Source organism: Enhydra lutris, unplaced genomic scaffold, assembly GCF_002288905.1.
Source record: "Enhydra lutris kenyoni isolate GAN:26980312 unplaced genomic scaffold, ASM228890v2 scaffoldscaffold45, whole genome shotgun sequence".
NCBI classification, from domain to species: Eukaryota; Metazoa; Chordata; class Mammalia; order Carnivora; family Mustelidae; genus Enhydra; species Enhydra lutris.
In genome coordinates, this window is record NW_019154129.1 from 13291566 (window position 1) to 13307263 (window position 15698).

At 45.9% G+C, this 15698-nt stretch overlaps 1 protein-coding gene across 2 annotated transcripts; it reads left to right on the forward strand.

Annotated features, from left to right (window-relative positions):
• Positions 1-346: 346 nt before the first annotated feature.
• LOC111155992 (MEFV, pyrin innate immunity regulator) lies at positions 347-14330 on the forward strand. Of its 2 annotated transcripts, none has more exons than XM_022516505.1 (10): positions 347-808; positions 3740-4573; positions 6166-6548; positions 6982-7077; positions 10110-10340; positions 10719-10741; positions 12390-12505; positions 12685-12717; positions 13070-13102; positions 13268-14108. In XM_022516505.1, the coding sequence occupies exons 1-10, from the start codon at positions 535-537 to the stop codon at positions 13819-13821; spliced, it is 2577 nt and encodes an 858-aa protein (XP_022372213.1). In that variant the 5' UTR covers positions 347-534; the 3' UTR covers positions 13822-14108. The 2 variants fall into 2 exon arrangements, with proteins under 2 accessions (XP_022372213.1, XP_022372212.1); XM_022516504.1 differs by having other exon boundaries at positions 433-808; positions 6193-6548; positions 13268-14330.
• Positions 14331-15698: the final 1368 nt, after the last annotated feature.

The window sequence follows — 15698 nt, forward strand, 5'->3', positions numbered from 1 at the left end:
ACCTTGCAGGGCTGCGTTTCCCCCGCTCCTCCCACCATTTGCTTTGGAGGGCCAGTAAAATCCCAAGAGTCTGGAGGAGAACTGGCCAGACAGACTGACCCTCATCATGGTCCTCAGCAGTGCGGGACCAGTGGCTTTGTTCCTGCTTCCCCTCCCCCACATCACGGGAGAAGAGGCGTCTGATTGCCTGCCCAGGATCAAGACTCTGGAATCCAGCCCCAGTCCCTCCTTCACATACTTACCTGTGGCTCTGCAGGGCAGAATGCGAAGGTGATGGCTGGGGCGCTGGAGGACCATGTGGCTGACCTTGAGCCCTCCCAACTGTAAAAGCCTCCAAATCTGTGAGAAAGAGAATGCAAGTGTCACCACTGGGAACAAACAAATGATGACACTCATAGCTCAGTTCCTCCACTGTGCAGAGCATTTCCTGTGCCTTTTCCGCTATTTCACAAGCGGCTTCTTTTTACCCATCCTCTGGGTTCCAGGGCAGAGATTGTTTCCGACAGCCGGCTCTGGCCTCTCCTGGTCAACAGCATGATCAAGACGCCCAGTGACCATCTGCTGGACTCCTTGGAGGAGCTGGAAGACAATGACTTTGAGAAGTTCAAGTTTAAGCTGAGCATCAGCCTGGAGAAGGATCACTCCCGGATCCCCCGGGGCCAGCTCCACAATGCCAACCCCGTGAAGCTGGCCACTCTGATGATCACCCACTATGGGGAAGAGAATGCTGCAAGGCTGACCCTGCAAGTCCTGAGGGCCATGAACCAGAATCTCCTGGCAGAGAAGCTTAACAGGGTGATTGGCCCAGGTAAGCAGGCCCCACGCCCCATTCCTCTCCCAGTGCGTCTGGGGTAGAAGATGCAAGAGGGAACTTGTGTTTAGGCCAATGTGTTGTGACTTGGGGTTAGGAGTCCCAGGTCTACCATGACCTCAGGGACTCAGGTCGAGCAAATTCTTTGTGCTGCTTAGGTCTTTGGAGCTGGTTTATTATAGCTAAGGCTCCCAATGGCTTTTAAAAAGGGCAGGGGAAGGGGGCAGGGAGTGTTGGAGGGGGAGGCTGAGATTCTCACTGCAGGGTGGAATCAGGAGAGGCGAGAGTTAGATGCCTGGTCTTAAAGGGGCCCTAACTTCATTGTGATTAACCCCTATGTACAGACCAGTATCTTCAGGAGAGAGAAAAAAAAAAAAAGGCTTGCTAACTGACCATATCAGCAGGGTCAACAGGTAATGTTCACATTGAAATCCACTTATTTTCAGTTTTGAGCTCTTCTTTGACACATTTCACAAAGGTATTCTAAAATTCCCAATTCTTTTCCTTCCTTTCTTTCATCTTTTCTCTTTCCTTGTTTTTCTTCCTTCTTCTCCTCCTTGTTCTTCTATTCCTATTTTGCCATAACTTTCTGATTTTATCACACTGTGATCAACGAGTGTGGCCTATTGGATTTTTGCTTTCAAAGAATTTTTATTATTTGAGATGCGGGGGCAAATACGTAATAGGCTTAAAAAGTATTGGTTAGTGTTTGAGTATTTCTTCTACTTCTAGACTTCGAGGACACGTTAGAAATGCTTTCCATGTATTTTTCTGGAGTAGAATGTTTAAATAACATAAAAGTTCTCCACTCTTTGAAAGACTGATAGGAAAAAAAAATAAAAGACTAATAGGACGAAACCATGATCTCAGTGTGATTTGATGAGTAGAATTTCATGTTTTAAAACCTGGTTATTGGGGCACCTGGGTGGCTCAGTGCATTAAGCCTCTGCCTTCAGCTCAGGTCATGATCCCAGGGTCCTGGGATGGAGCCCCATATCAGGCTCTCTGCTCAGCGGGGGGCCTTCTTCCTCCTCTCTCTCTGCCTACTTGTGATATCTCTCTCTGTGTCAAAAAAATAAATAAAATCTTTTAAATAAACAAACAAACAAACTGGGTTATTAGCATCTTCAGGGCTTTCCCATTCGTTCTTGAGCCATTTTGAGGAACTTACATTTTCCCAGGAAGCCAAGTGTTTGCAACAGCAAAGCATTTCAAACAGCTCTGAAGCAATTTTAGTAAGAGCCTCTTCTACCAAAAATTAAAGGGCTGATTACAGGATATCTTCTTTTATTTGTTAGAGTAGTAGTTTTCAAGTTCCATCCAAGGAAGATAACTCAGGGATTCTTTAGAATGTTAGCAAATACTTAATCCAAATTTTATTAACTTTTCTAACTTATAAAACCAACAAATGCATATTAAAATGTGTCATTAACAAAATTTTGAAATTCTAGAGGCCACCAGGGTAATAGTTTGTGCTGTCCTTGAACTCCTTTTTATGTAGTCCTTGGAATTAAGCCTTTCCTGTCATTTCTGTTTAATGAAACCATATCCTGAAACTTCAAAGCAAACTGGTGTTGTTTTTTTTTTAATTTTATTTATTTGACAGAGAGAGAGATCACAAGTAGGCAGAGAGGCAGGCAGAGAGAGATGGAGAAGCAGGCTCTCTGCTGCAGGGCTCAATCCCAGGACCCCAGGATCATGACCCAAGCCGAAGGCAAAAGCTGAACCCACTGAGCTACCCAGGTGCCCCAAAAGCAAGCTGTTTTAAAAACAACAACAACACAGGGGCACCTGGGTGGTTCAGTCGGTTGAGCAACTGCCTTCAGCTCAGGTCATGATCCGGGAGTCCCGGGACTGAGTCCCACATCAGGTTCCCTGTTCAGTGGGGAGTCTGCTTCACCTTCTGACCCTCCCCCTTCTCATGCTCTCTCTCTCACTCTCTCTCTCTCAAACAAATAAAATCTTTTTAAAAAACCACCATTTCCACTTACTTACCTGTTTGTTAGGATTTTCTTCATGTCGTGAAACCATAGAATAAAACAGAATTCAATTAGTTTCTGAAGTTTTAACTGTCCTTCAAAATCTGTTTTCAAATTTTTATGCCAAATACCTTAATTCTTCTTTTTTTTTTTTTAAAGATTTTATTTATTTATTTGGCAGACAGAGATCACAAGTAGACAGAGAGGCAGGCAGAGAGAGAGAGAGGAGGAAGCAGGCTCCCTGGTAAGCAGAGAGCCCGATGCGGGGCTTGATCCCAGGATCCTGGGATCATGACCTGAGCTGAAGGCAGAGGCTTTAACCCACTGAGCCACCGCTTTAACCCACTGAGCCACCCAGGCGCCCCCTTCTTCTTATTGATGGTTTTTTTTTTAAAGACTTTATTCATTTATTTGACAGAGAGAGATCACAAGTAGACAGAGAGGTAGGCAGAGAGAGAGAGAAAGAGAGAAGCAGGCTCCCTGCTGAGCAGAGAGCCTGATGCAGGACTCGATCCCAGGATCCTGGGATCATGACCTGAGCCGAAGGCAGCAGCTTAACCCACTGAGCCACCCAGGTGCCCCTTATTGATGGGTTTTATAAGAGAGTTTTACACACCTATAATCACACACACATTAATACCAGTAAACCAGGGGGGATGTTTATTTTACAAATTAAGAATTTTGTGTAAGATTTTATATTGGAAACAAGCTCTCCTGCCAAAGAAGTTTGAAAAGCACTATTTGAGAAATATATAGCAAATAATTAGCATTTTATTATTTTTTATCTTTTTTTAGCATTTTATTATTTAATGGTAATTGTTGTTGTCTAGGCAACAACAATTCTGAACTTGTCATTTCTGAGAGGATTTTTCTTTCTCTCCCTTCTCTCTCAAACCCTAGCCCTGAGCACTGCACAATTTCATGCCTTGTCATCCTGTTGTCTTTGCAGAGCTTCTGATACAAGCAAGTGGCACTGACGGTTCAGCAATGTCTTGTTCCTCTGGGGAGAATAAGCCCAAAGGTCTGAAGATACCAGATGGCCTGAAAGGTGACAGGCAGCGGCAAAATGGTGATGGGGCCCCTGGCCTGCCATCCAGCCAGCAGGAGGCTGGAAGGGGGCCCCAGAAGAAGCCTCCGGGCAAACAGAGAGATCAGAAGAGTTCTGAGGGCCTGGATATGCTGCGCAAGTCAAGGCCCAGGAGCATGACCCTGGGTGCCAGGAGAAGCCCACTCCCTAGCAAACCACAGGGGGAGAAGGGGAGTCCTAGTGCCAGGTTACCCAGGAATGCCAACTCTTTAGGACGGCTCCAAGAACTTGACCCTGGGTTGCTTACTGGGTCCCTAGGAAGAATAAAACCCAAGATCTCTGAAGGACATTTACCTTCAGGGCAGAAGCGACCCAGAAGTCTTGAACTTAACATTTTTCTGGGAGAGAGAGAAACTCCCAAACCAGAAACTCTTCTCTCTCAAGATAAAACGAGAAGTGATCATCCAGACTCAGCAGCCGCCCCCAGTGAAGTGGCCACTCTGGATGTAGGTGCTACCGTGGCTCCAGAGAAAGGCTCCAGGAATCCAGAACATTCCATGATTTCGAAGGGGGGAGTATTCAGGAATACACTTTCCAGTGCATCACTGTCTGGAGACCAGATGACCTGGGAGCAGCCAGAATCCACAGGACCCTCGAAGAAAAATGGAATTGAGGGTCAAGAACCCCCTGAGGCCTTGAGGGAGATGGTAGGCAGTGAGCTCCATTACTCTTCAGGTCCAGAAGTCCCTTCTTCAGGTAAGAAAGGACCCCAGAACTCAGAAGACCTGGCATCCTTAGGAAGGGTGACCTGTGCAGGTGTTTCCTCACAAACCTTTTATCCCCACTGTATTTATGTCACAAGATCCCTGAGGGCCCCCTGGGATCCCCAACCCATTGAGAATTTGAGGTAGGCTGTGAATCCTGAAAAAAAAAAATGCACGTATGCACATCATCATAAAATGCTGCATCAAAGTTCAAGTTCTTAGACACTTTGAAATCCTTTAGAATGCCAAGGAATTCATGGACCCCAGCTTGAGCCTCTGGGAAAGACTGGGTAAAAATACCCGCTTCTCACAATGACCCCATGGCTGTATGTCATGAGGCTAAGAGTCTGCCATTCACCTCTCTGGGCAGGGAGGTGAGCTATTGGCTAAAATCCTAAATCTCTTACTAAGGAAGCAGAAATTGAGATTATGTTGGGTTGTGGATAACAGAAATGTCAAAATAGCACTAACTGAAACAAGACAGAAGTTTCTTTCTCCTTTACATAAATAACACGGATGGCTCAGAACAGATAAGGTACTCCGTGGGTGAGGAACCAAGGCTCCTGCTGTTTTTCTGCTCCACCAAGTTTGCTCTCAAACTCATGGTCTCAGAGGGTGGCATCCTCATTTCAAGCACCAGGATGGAAGGACAAAGGAGAAGAGTATAAGCTTAGGGAAAGTTTCCAGAAGTTTCTAGAAGCTGCTCGTGATGCCTTCATTTATATCCCTTTGGCCTGAATGTAGTCAAAGAGCCATACCTAACTGCAAGAAATAGGGTCTTTGTTGGGGGGGGGGCAGCAATCAATTCTATCACAAGGAAAGGAGGGGAGAATGGTTACTACGGGGCCTTCCCACAGTCTCACTTAGAGATGTGATATAAATTCCTGGGATCTTGTGAGAGGCGGTGGGAGGGGACTAATGAATTGAGTATGTTTCTGTTTCTTCTTGTACCTTCTGTCATTTCTGCTTTATGAAAGTCGTGCTATGGTCCTGGGACACAGCTGGTCATAGCTCTCTGTCATCATGTTGGGTTTATACCCTTCAGCCTTATAAAGTCAAGTCCCTTTCCCTACTTCCATTGAATTCTTCCTGCACAGGGATGTGAAGAGAGGTCCCTTTAGTTCTCTCATTTAACACACACTTCTCACATCCTTACCATGTGCCAGGGACTCTGCTAGGGGTCAGGCTATGAGTGAATCACTATCCCCAGGGGGTCTCTCACTCAAGTCATGAGAAGCCTAGATGGCGGTTTTATGCGGCAAAGCAAACACTGGTCAGAATGTCTCACTACCTTTATATCACCTGCTACATCCATATATGTATAGGAGGAAGGCGTGGAATTTATAACAAAAGGCCTTTCTTTAGGATAATTATCCAGGAATTCCAAGTCTCGGGACATCATGAGCCCTTAGTCCTCAAGTCCACTGGGTAGTTTGCCGCCTTGCTGGAGCAAAGTCAGGGGAGGACAAGCTGGAAGTGGCCACAGTCTAACCAGGAATTTGTGTGTCCCAGGCACGGGTTCACTGTCTCTCTCTGCTGTCCTTTGTAAGCACCCCTTCATAATGTTCTGGGTTTGTCACTCAGGAAATTCTTCCACTGCCATGTCTCCAGGGAAGCCACAGGATGAGGCTGTATATCCCCCTGGCCGTGCCCAGGAAAGAGATGACTCCTGCAGATACTTCATTGCTTCTAGGGACCCCAAGACCTTAGGCAAATGCTCATCCAGCAGCCTCCTGTGCCTGGCCTCACTCACAGTAAATAACTCGGAAGACTACAAGCAGCAAGAAGGCTTGCACATGGCCACTTTGAGCCCCAAGTCCCTACCACAGTGTGAGCGACACATGAAGCAGGTCCAGCTGCTCTTTTGTGAGGACCACAGGGAGCCTATCTGTCTCATCTGCAGTTTGAGTCAGGAGCATCGAGGCCACCAGGTGCGCCCCATCGAGGAGGCTGCCCTGGAATACAAGGTAGGTCTTCTTGGGGGTGGGGAGGGGAGAGGCTTTTAAAAGTCCAGGCTACTTTATTTCCCAACCCTGGGATGTTGGTGCATTAGTCAGCATTCTTCGGCCGTAAGTAGCAAAAACACAATACAAGCCAGATCAGCAAAGAGGGAATTTACTTGTTCATGGAGCTGAGATCCAAGGGCATAGCTTCAGGTATGGCTGAATCCAGGTGCCCACATGACATTAAGAATCTCTCTCTCTCACCACTTCTTGGATATGCTTCCTCTGGTGTGATGGATTCATTCTCCCCCTTTCCTGGGCCCCTCCCTGTGCTCTTGGCTGCAGCAAATTCTCCTAAAGCAGCAAAATCTCCTAAAGCACATTTTCCCCTCTAGAGTTGGCCCAACTAAAGATGGCAGAGGCCAAGTTTAGGCTTCAACAAGTGCCTCTTTTTCAGGAGCAAATTCAAAAGCAGCTGGAGCATCTGAAAGCGTTGAGAAAATCTGGGGAGGAACAGAGATCTCAGGGGGATAAGAAGACTGCAAAATTGCTGGTAAGGGCAGGGGTGTTCTATGGCCAATCCTTGCCTGAGTTCACCCCTGCAAAAGGAGGAAGGGCGCCAAAAGTGGGCAGGGGAGTCCCCAAAGTATATTGTCTCATAGGGAAGCAGAACTGATCACCTGTTTAGAATCACCTGCTTTTGAGGCGGCAGGGAGGTAACAGGAGTCCAAGGATGACCTCGCCCCTGGAGAGGGAGACCAATACCCAGCAGGAAAGGAAATCTCCAAGGAGACTGTGCTTTCTCATATTCACCACAAAATGGTTTAGAGAAATTAACACCAGTGGCTGAGGGGTGGGATTGAGGAAATGGGAAAAGAAACTTTTCCATTTTATTTATTTATTTATTTATTTATTTATTTTTAAGATTTTATTTATTTGTTTGACAGACAGAAATCACAAGCAGGCAGAGAGGCAGGCAGAGAGAGAGGAGGAAGCAGGCTCCTTGCTGAGCAGAGAGCCCAATGCGGGGCTCGATCCCAGGACCCTGAGATCATGACCTGAGCTGAAGGCAGCGGCTTAACCCACTGAGCCACCCAGGCGCCCCGAAACTTTTCCATTTTAAATACTCCTTTGTATTGTTTTTATAATTGTCCTTTTCAGTTTTTTTTTTTTTAACCATATGGGTTTTTTAAATTCAAATGGTTAGACATTTTAAACTGTCATTTTGTGATGCCACGGATTTCAATGAATACACTTGTTGGCCTTCCACTATTGAACCTGGACACATAAGTTGCTTCCATTTTCCCTGCAAGCAAATTCAATTATCCCAAAGAGCCTTAATTTGTCTGACCCATTCTGTTGGCCGGATCCCATCTCCCACACCATAATGGGAAACAGGCAAAGATAACAAAGGGCAGGAATGGAGGTGGGCATGGCATTGGCCCAGGTATCTAACTTTTGCAAAACTCATGAAGTGTAGTAAAAGAAAACACCTTTCTAGGGTGCATGGGTGGCTCAGTCAGTTAAGACTGACCTGATTTCAGCTCAGGTCATGATCTCAGGATCGTGAGATCAGGCCTACATTGAGCTCCATGCTGGGTGTAGAGTCTGCTTAAGATTCTCTCTCTCCTTCTGTCCTTCCCCTCGTCACCTTCCCCACCCCCACTCACCAGCTCTCTCTCTCTCTCTTTCTCTTTGTCTAAAAAAGAAGAAAAGAAAACCCCTTTCTTATGATACCAGGTGTCTTGGAACTCGTGGGTGAAGCAGAGGTCAGGGATGCCCCCCACCATGAAGATGAGGCAGAAGCCTGGGCCACAGGGCAACTCAGGGAGATGAGAAGGTCTGGTCTTCCCTTAAGACACTCGCCATAGCATGAGCCCCCAAGAAAAGGTGATGCTGTTTTCAAGACTTCTACTCCTCCTCCTTCTTTCAATAGTCAAAATACATATATAATTTTTAATCACATGGAAGGGGAGGGAAACTCTTTTTTACAGCACAATGACAGCTAAAACAAGTAAGGAAGGATGGTTATGGGGTGCCTGGCTGCCTCAGTCAGAGAGTATATGACTCTTGATCTCAGAGGCCTGCGATGGGGGCAGAGATTACTTAAATCAATCAATCAATAAAAACTTCTCAATACTTCAAAAAAGAAATTCTCCACTATACAAACACCAATATAAAAATCAACACCAACAAAGATCGTCAACAGATGCTAAAATTTTTAGCAGAAGTTCGTAAGAGAAAAAGATATGGACATCCTTTTAAAGTACCACCCCTCGGATTACTCATTAATTATAAAGGAAATAATACATATTTACACTGAAGAGGCGAGGCAGACCCCTCTTCAACCAAGTGACTGATCCCTGAATCACAATAATGGTGATGGACAAACTGGACACTATTTGCCTCCCCCTGGGATGTGTTAGGGAGCCCAGAGCATTAAAAATACGGTATTCCTGTCTAAGATACCAAACCTGAATTTAATTATGAGCAAAATTATCAGACAATTTTAGAACACAGGCCATTGAACATGACAACTGATCTGTCCTCTTTAAGGAAAAAAAAGCCAATGTTAGCATCCTTAACAACAAAAGGTGAGGAAACATTTTTGGTTCAAAAGGACTAAAGAACTCAAAATGATGAGATCTCTCAAGTCCAGTCTTAGAAGATTTGAAGGGACTTCTCCCTCCATAGAGGAAGGAGAAGGCTCTCTAGAGCGACTCCACCTTTCCACAGAAGCTCTTGATAGAACACGGACCCACGTGTGATGGTAGTAGAAGTCAAGTTCACTTACATTCATGTAGGTGGACTGACTGCCTTCATTCAGAGCCACATTGAGGACCTTCTGCATGCCAGCACTTTGGTGGGGAGTAGAGACAAGTCTCCTTCCTGGACACTTTGGTGGTTATAACCTTGTCCATTTATAACCCCAGGCATATGTCATCCTCACGCTGGCTTTCAAGGAAGGAAAAAGATGACATCAGATATCTTAGTGTCCTGTGTCTGCCTTAACAGAGTGCTGAAGACTGAATGGCTTAAACCACAGAAATGTATTCTCTCCAGTTCTGTAGGCCAGAAGTCCACAGTCAAGGCGTCAGCAGGACTGGTTCCTTCTGAGGGCCGTGAAGGAGAGACATCTTCCGGGACTCTACCCTCAGCTGGTTGATGTCATCTTTCCCCTGTCTCTTCACATGCTGTTTTCCCTGCATCTGTGTCCCAACTTCCCCACTCTAATGGCCACTCCAGTATGCCTCCCCTTACCTAATTACATCCGCAATGATGTTATTTCCAAATAAGATCATATTCTTTAGGTCTTAGAGGTTAGGACTTTAACATAAATTTTGGAGGGGATACAAATCAACTCAGAATACTAGGTTTTAGGGAATTTTACAAGAGCCAGCCCCTGCCACCCTCAGTCTGTTCTGGAAGGTTCTGGCCCATTTTGTCTCCTTCTCTGAAATCCAGTCCTCCAAGAAGCTGAGGGATCCAGCCTCTTACCCGCCTCTAGGAGGTGGGCTTCTAGGGATTCCCTGGGCGCACCCATCCAGCACACTGCACAGACCCCTACACCTTTCTGTTCCTCAGAAACAAACTGAAACCCAGAAGCAGAGACTCCGGCACCAGTTGGAGCAGCTGTACCGTCATCTGCAGCAGCAAGAGAAGCTCTTTGTGGCCTCATTAGAGGATCTGAGCCGGACCATTGGCCAGGTCAGGGAGAAATACAGCACCCAAGTGTCCAGAGACATTGCGCATCTTGACAAGCTGATTGGGGACCTGGAGGCCAAGCAGTGCCAGCCGGAATGGGAGCTCATGCAGGTGAGTGTGGCTGGCTTTCCCCTGCCCAGTGTGCCCAGTAGGATGACATGGGCTCCCAGCACTGCCATTAGCTCTGCCCAAGTCAGTACGAGACAAAGGTCTTGTGCCAAGACCCCTCTGATGACCTCTCAGGAGCCCAGGGTGGCCCCAGCTTTCAAAGGGATCCCCTGGTATCTCCCAGAAGAGAAGAGCAGGGTTTGGGCACATTTCTGTTGCAAACCCCACCAGGCTGCCACTTCGGGTGATGAAACTTAGAATGGGGGAGAGGTGCCCGGGTTTTGTTGACACCCCAGGGCGGAAAGACCAGGAGGAAAGACCAGGAGTCAGCGCAGCCCCTAGGAGACTGATAATGGAGAGCTTCCCTCTTTTCTCTCCTAGGACATCGGAGTCACCCTGCACAGGTACCGAGAGGTCCCCTCATGTTCCCTTGGGTATCCTGCAGGAAGCAGTGGGGGAGGCATCCCTAGGAGGGAGATGCTCCCAACCCCGGGTGTGTGACTCCTCCTGGTCTCCTCCTATCTCCTGCAGCTTCCTAAGTGCTTTCTGGATTTGTGTAGGGAAAATGGGAGTGTGATCAGGAGAGAGAGCATGGGTTGAAGACGGCAAAGAATGAACACAGCCTATCGTGCTAATGATGTTTCCTAAGAAATCTTCCTAAGGATTGCAATTTGCCTCATGAAAACTGTTCCTGCAGAAGTGCCTCCCTCCCTGAGGCCACAAATGCTTACAGTCTAGGGAGGGAAGGACCATCTAGGAGTGGAGATGCTAAGCCAAGACCGGGGAAGGAAGGGGAGGGAAGGGAGGCTGGACATTACAGTTACCTCAGGAGCTTTACAAAATCCTGACATCCAGGCCCTGGCACACAAATTAAATCCAGATCTTCAAGAGTGTAAGAGCATAAATTTTTTGTTTTTTTTTTCTTTCCTTTTTGGTGGTAAAATACAGATAAAATGAAATGTACCACTCTGACCATTTCTAAACGTGCAGTTCCTTGCCATTAAGTGCATCCCTATTGTCGTGCAAGCACCACCACCAACATCTGCAGCACGTTCTCATCCTCCCAAATGGGAGCTCCGTATCATTAAAACATAACTCCCTATTGCCACCTCACCCAGCCCCTGGCAACCACCATTCTATGTCCTGTCTTTATGAATTTGACTGCTCTAACTGCTTTATATAAGTGGAATCATACAGTATTTGTGCTTTTGTGTCTGGCTTACTTCATTCAGCATAATGTCTTCAAGGTTCGTCCATATTGTAAAATGTGTCAGAATTTCATTCCTTTGTAATGTGTAAGAATTTCATTCCTTTAATTCATTCCTTTGGCTGAGTAATATTCCACTGTATGTGTATGCCACAATTTGTTTATCCTTTCGTCTGTCAATGGATACTTGGGTTGTTCCCATCTTATGGCTATTGTGAATAATGCTGCTATGAATACCACTGTACATCTATCTGTTTGAGTCTCTGCTTTCAATCCTTTGGGGCAAATACCTAGAAGTGGAATTGACGTGTCATATGGTAACTCTATGTTTAGTTTTTTGAGGAACCACTATACTATTCCCACAGCGTCTGTACCACTTTATGTTCCTAGCACCAATGCACAAGGGTCCCAATTTTTCCACATCCTTGCTAACACCCGTCATTTTCAGTTTTTCAAAATAATAATAACCATCCTAATGAGTCATATCTCATTGTGGTTTTCTTCTTATTTACTATCATTTTTATTTCAACAGAAAAGGACTAAAGAAGTATAATTAATTTGACATAGGTAATTCTGGGCTGAGCATTTCAATATTAACACCATTTTAAGGCCATTATTAAAACTTACTGTGGTTTTTATATCAGTGGTTTTTATAACTCCTTAGGTGATGCCAATCTGTGGCCAAAGTTGAGAACAAAAAACTCACAGTCCAGGGAGGACTTTCTTTGCCAAGCCCAAGTGAGCTGGGTGTCCCCTGTGGACTCTACACCTTACTTCCACCTCATGGGAACTTGGGCTACCCCCATGCACCAGCGGCTTTCTGGCCAACAGTCTTTTGTCTCTAGGGTCAAGATAGCGACTGTTCCTAAGCCATGGTACACTCCTCCAGAGGTGGAGAAAAAGATCCACTTGATCTACCAGAAATCGGAGTTTATGGAGAAGAGCATGAAGTCTTTCTGGGGTAGGTGGGCTTGGGGGGGTTGGGGAAGCACCTGCTTGCTTCCTCTCTGATGTCCATGTAGCCCAGACCCCTCTGACATCCCTTTTCCATCTCCCATGGCCTTTCTGATGCCATCTTCAGCTTCCTCCTGATCTATCCCTAGCTGGGGAACCTAACTCAAGCTCCCTTTCTTCTTTCAGAAACCCTGCGTTCAGAAATGGACACCTTCAATGGTGAGTATAGTGATGGCAGAATGTTCTTGCCGGGGGTTACTGTCATATTCCCTGTGCTGTTGATATCTGGGCATTATTCAGAAAAGAGAATAACACCTGTAACAAAGGCAGGAGAAAGCCTTCATAGGCTCTGTGCTGGACTTGGTGTCTGGGTCAACTCGTCAGACCACAGGGTCACCAAGGCAGGCTCTAGGGTCCAGGAGAATGGGGTTAATCCAAGGAGAGGAAGCAAGGTCCTGAGCTGGGGTAGGGGTCCTTGTCTTTCCTTGTTGTGATGACCAGGGTACATTCAGACTCTGAATCGGGACACTCAGGTTTCACCGCACCCCTCCCCTCTTCTTTTTCTCTGTAGTTCCAGAACTGATATGCGCTCAGGCACATGCTGGTAAGTGTCCAGACTGAGGCAAGTGGACTTCACCTGCTGGGTCCCTGTGCAGACCTCCAGTGCATTCCAGAAGACTGTCCCTATCCATGTTTCCTGGGGGTGGGGAGAACCCTGAGGGTGTACTGTCCATGGACCCCCAACAAGGTATTCTCATTCTTTCTGCAGTTAATGTGATTCTGGATACAGAAACTGCCCACCCCAACCTCATCTTCTCTAATAACCTGAAGAGCGTAAGACTTGGAAACAAGTGGAATCGTCTGCCTGACAATCCAGAAAGATTTGATAGTTGCACCATCGCCCTAGGCCTTCCAAGCTTCCTCTCTGGCCGCCATTACTGGGAAGTGGAGGTGGGAAACAAAACAGGGTGGATCCTGGGCATCTGCAAGGCATCTGCAAGCAGGAAAGGGACCATGACGCTGTCAGCCAACAACGGCTACTGGGTGGTGATGATGATGAAGCGAAATGAGTACCAGGTGTCCACCATTCCCCCAACACGCCTGCAGATAAGGGAAGCCCCCAGACGTGTGGGCATCTTCCTGGACTACATGGCTGGAGACATTTCCTTTTACAATGTAACATACAAATCCCTCATCTACACATTCACCAGCTTCTCTTTTTCTGGGGCCCTTCAGCCTATGTTCAGCCCGGGAATACATGATGGAGGGAAGAACATGGATCCTCTGACCATCTGTCCCATGGCTGACCAGAGGCCTCAATGAATGCCCAACACTTCGCATCTCTCTTCCAGCTCCCAGCCTTGTATCTTGAATCTGTACACTCAACTGTCATTATTGAATGCCTGCGGGGTTCCAGCTGCTGTGGTAACGTAACAAGAGAAGAGTGCCTGTGCCCAAAGAGCCTATGGAATGGGAGCAGAAATAAGCTGAGAACCCAAATATTGGTAAACAAAGGGTGAAGAGAACATGTACTGATGACAGCTAAGAGGAAGAAGTACAAAGTACATGGCTGTAGCTTAATAAATCCTTGTATGAATTAGCAGCCTGAGATGTCACTAAGGCAGAGAGCTCACCCTCTTTTTGCCCCAGAGCTCTATGGCAAGGATGTGTCCCCTTATTCTATCTTCCTATCCTCTTCCTTGAGGACTTGGAAAGCTGAGAAACAAAACAAGCAGACTGGACTGTTATATTTTTGTACCTGGATTAATGAACTACAGATTTTAAGAATATTGGCTAGGCCTCGTAAATAAATCAATTACAAAACTTGCTCATAACTGCACTCAGTTTGCACTCAGTTTGTTGTCACTTAATCACTGTGAGATTCCATTTCCCTACTGAACACCATGAGAAAGATGGAGCTGCTATAGTGGGATATTTGATACATGTTTGACACATATTCCCAGTGTCAGTTTTTTTTTAAAGATTTTATTTATTTATTTGACACACAGAGAGAAAGAGATCACAAGTAGGCAGAGGGGCAGGCAGAGGGGGAGGGGGAAGCAGGCTCCCTGCTGAGCAGAGAGCCAGACGTGGGGCTCGATCCCAGGACCCTGAGATCATGACCCGAGCTGAAGGCAGAGGCTCAACCCACTGAGCCACCCAGGCGCCCTCCAGTGTCGGGTTTTTGAAAAATTCTGTCCTGATCTGTATCTGAAGATCCGTTCTAGTTCACAGATATCCCCTCTATCATCCCCTATGTAAAGAGCTGTAAAGAGAAAGGATGTAAGGGGATGAAAGAATCAGATGAAGATTAAACACTAAACCCCTCCTACCCCAACTCATCTTTCCATCTGCACTCTAGAGCCTAGACTGGACTCAGCTTCTCCATGATTGTGGTCCTGGTTTCTTCAACGGAGCCTTGTTCTACCCACATAATCCATCCTCTGACAGAGATCGTGTGCTCTATCTGCTTAGCTGTTCCCAATTCTTCCTTGCTATAACCCTTCCGTAAACAGCTTCCTGTATTTTTTCCACCATCTCCCCAACACATATTTTTCCCTGTTATTCCTAAATTGGCTCCAGAATGTGAACTATCTGATAAAACTTGCTACAGGGGGCCATACGATCCTTCAGAAAGATTCAATAATGTTTCATGCCCAAAGCAATGTTTGTCATTTAAAATTTTTTGCTTATTGAATACAGATATAATGGGGTTTTACCTATGTTTTAATTTATTTCATTATCTGTTAGTGAGGCTGTGAATTTTCAATGTGGACTTCTACCTTTTGCTTCATTCTACAGAATGAAGCCTCTTTGACTATTTGCTATGTGGAATCTAGATATTGAACTTAGTTGTCTTTAGCACTTCTTCAAAAATATTTTATTATTTAATTTTATTTATTTGTCAGAGAAGCAGGCTCCCCACTAAGCAAGGACCCAATGCAAGACTCAATCCCAGGATCATGAGATCATGACCCGAGCCAAAGGCAGATGCTTAACCCACTGAGCCATCCAGGCGCCCCTCAAAAATATTTTACATACTAAACATCGGTATTTGTATGATGAAAATTTCCATCTGGTGTTTTTTTTTTTCAATTGAGATATAATTCACAAACCATAAAATTCACCCCTTTAAAGTGCAGAGTTAAGTGGGTTTTAGCAAATTCACAATGTGGAAATATCACCACTAAATCCAGAAC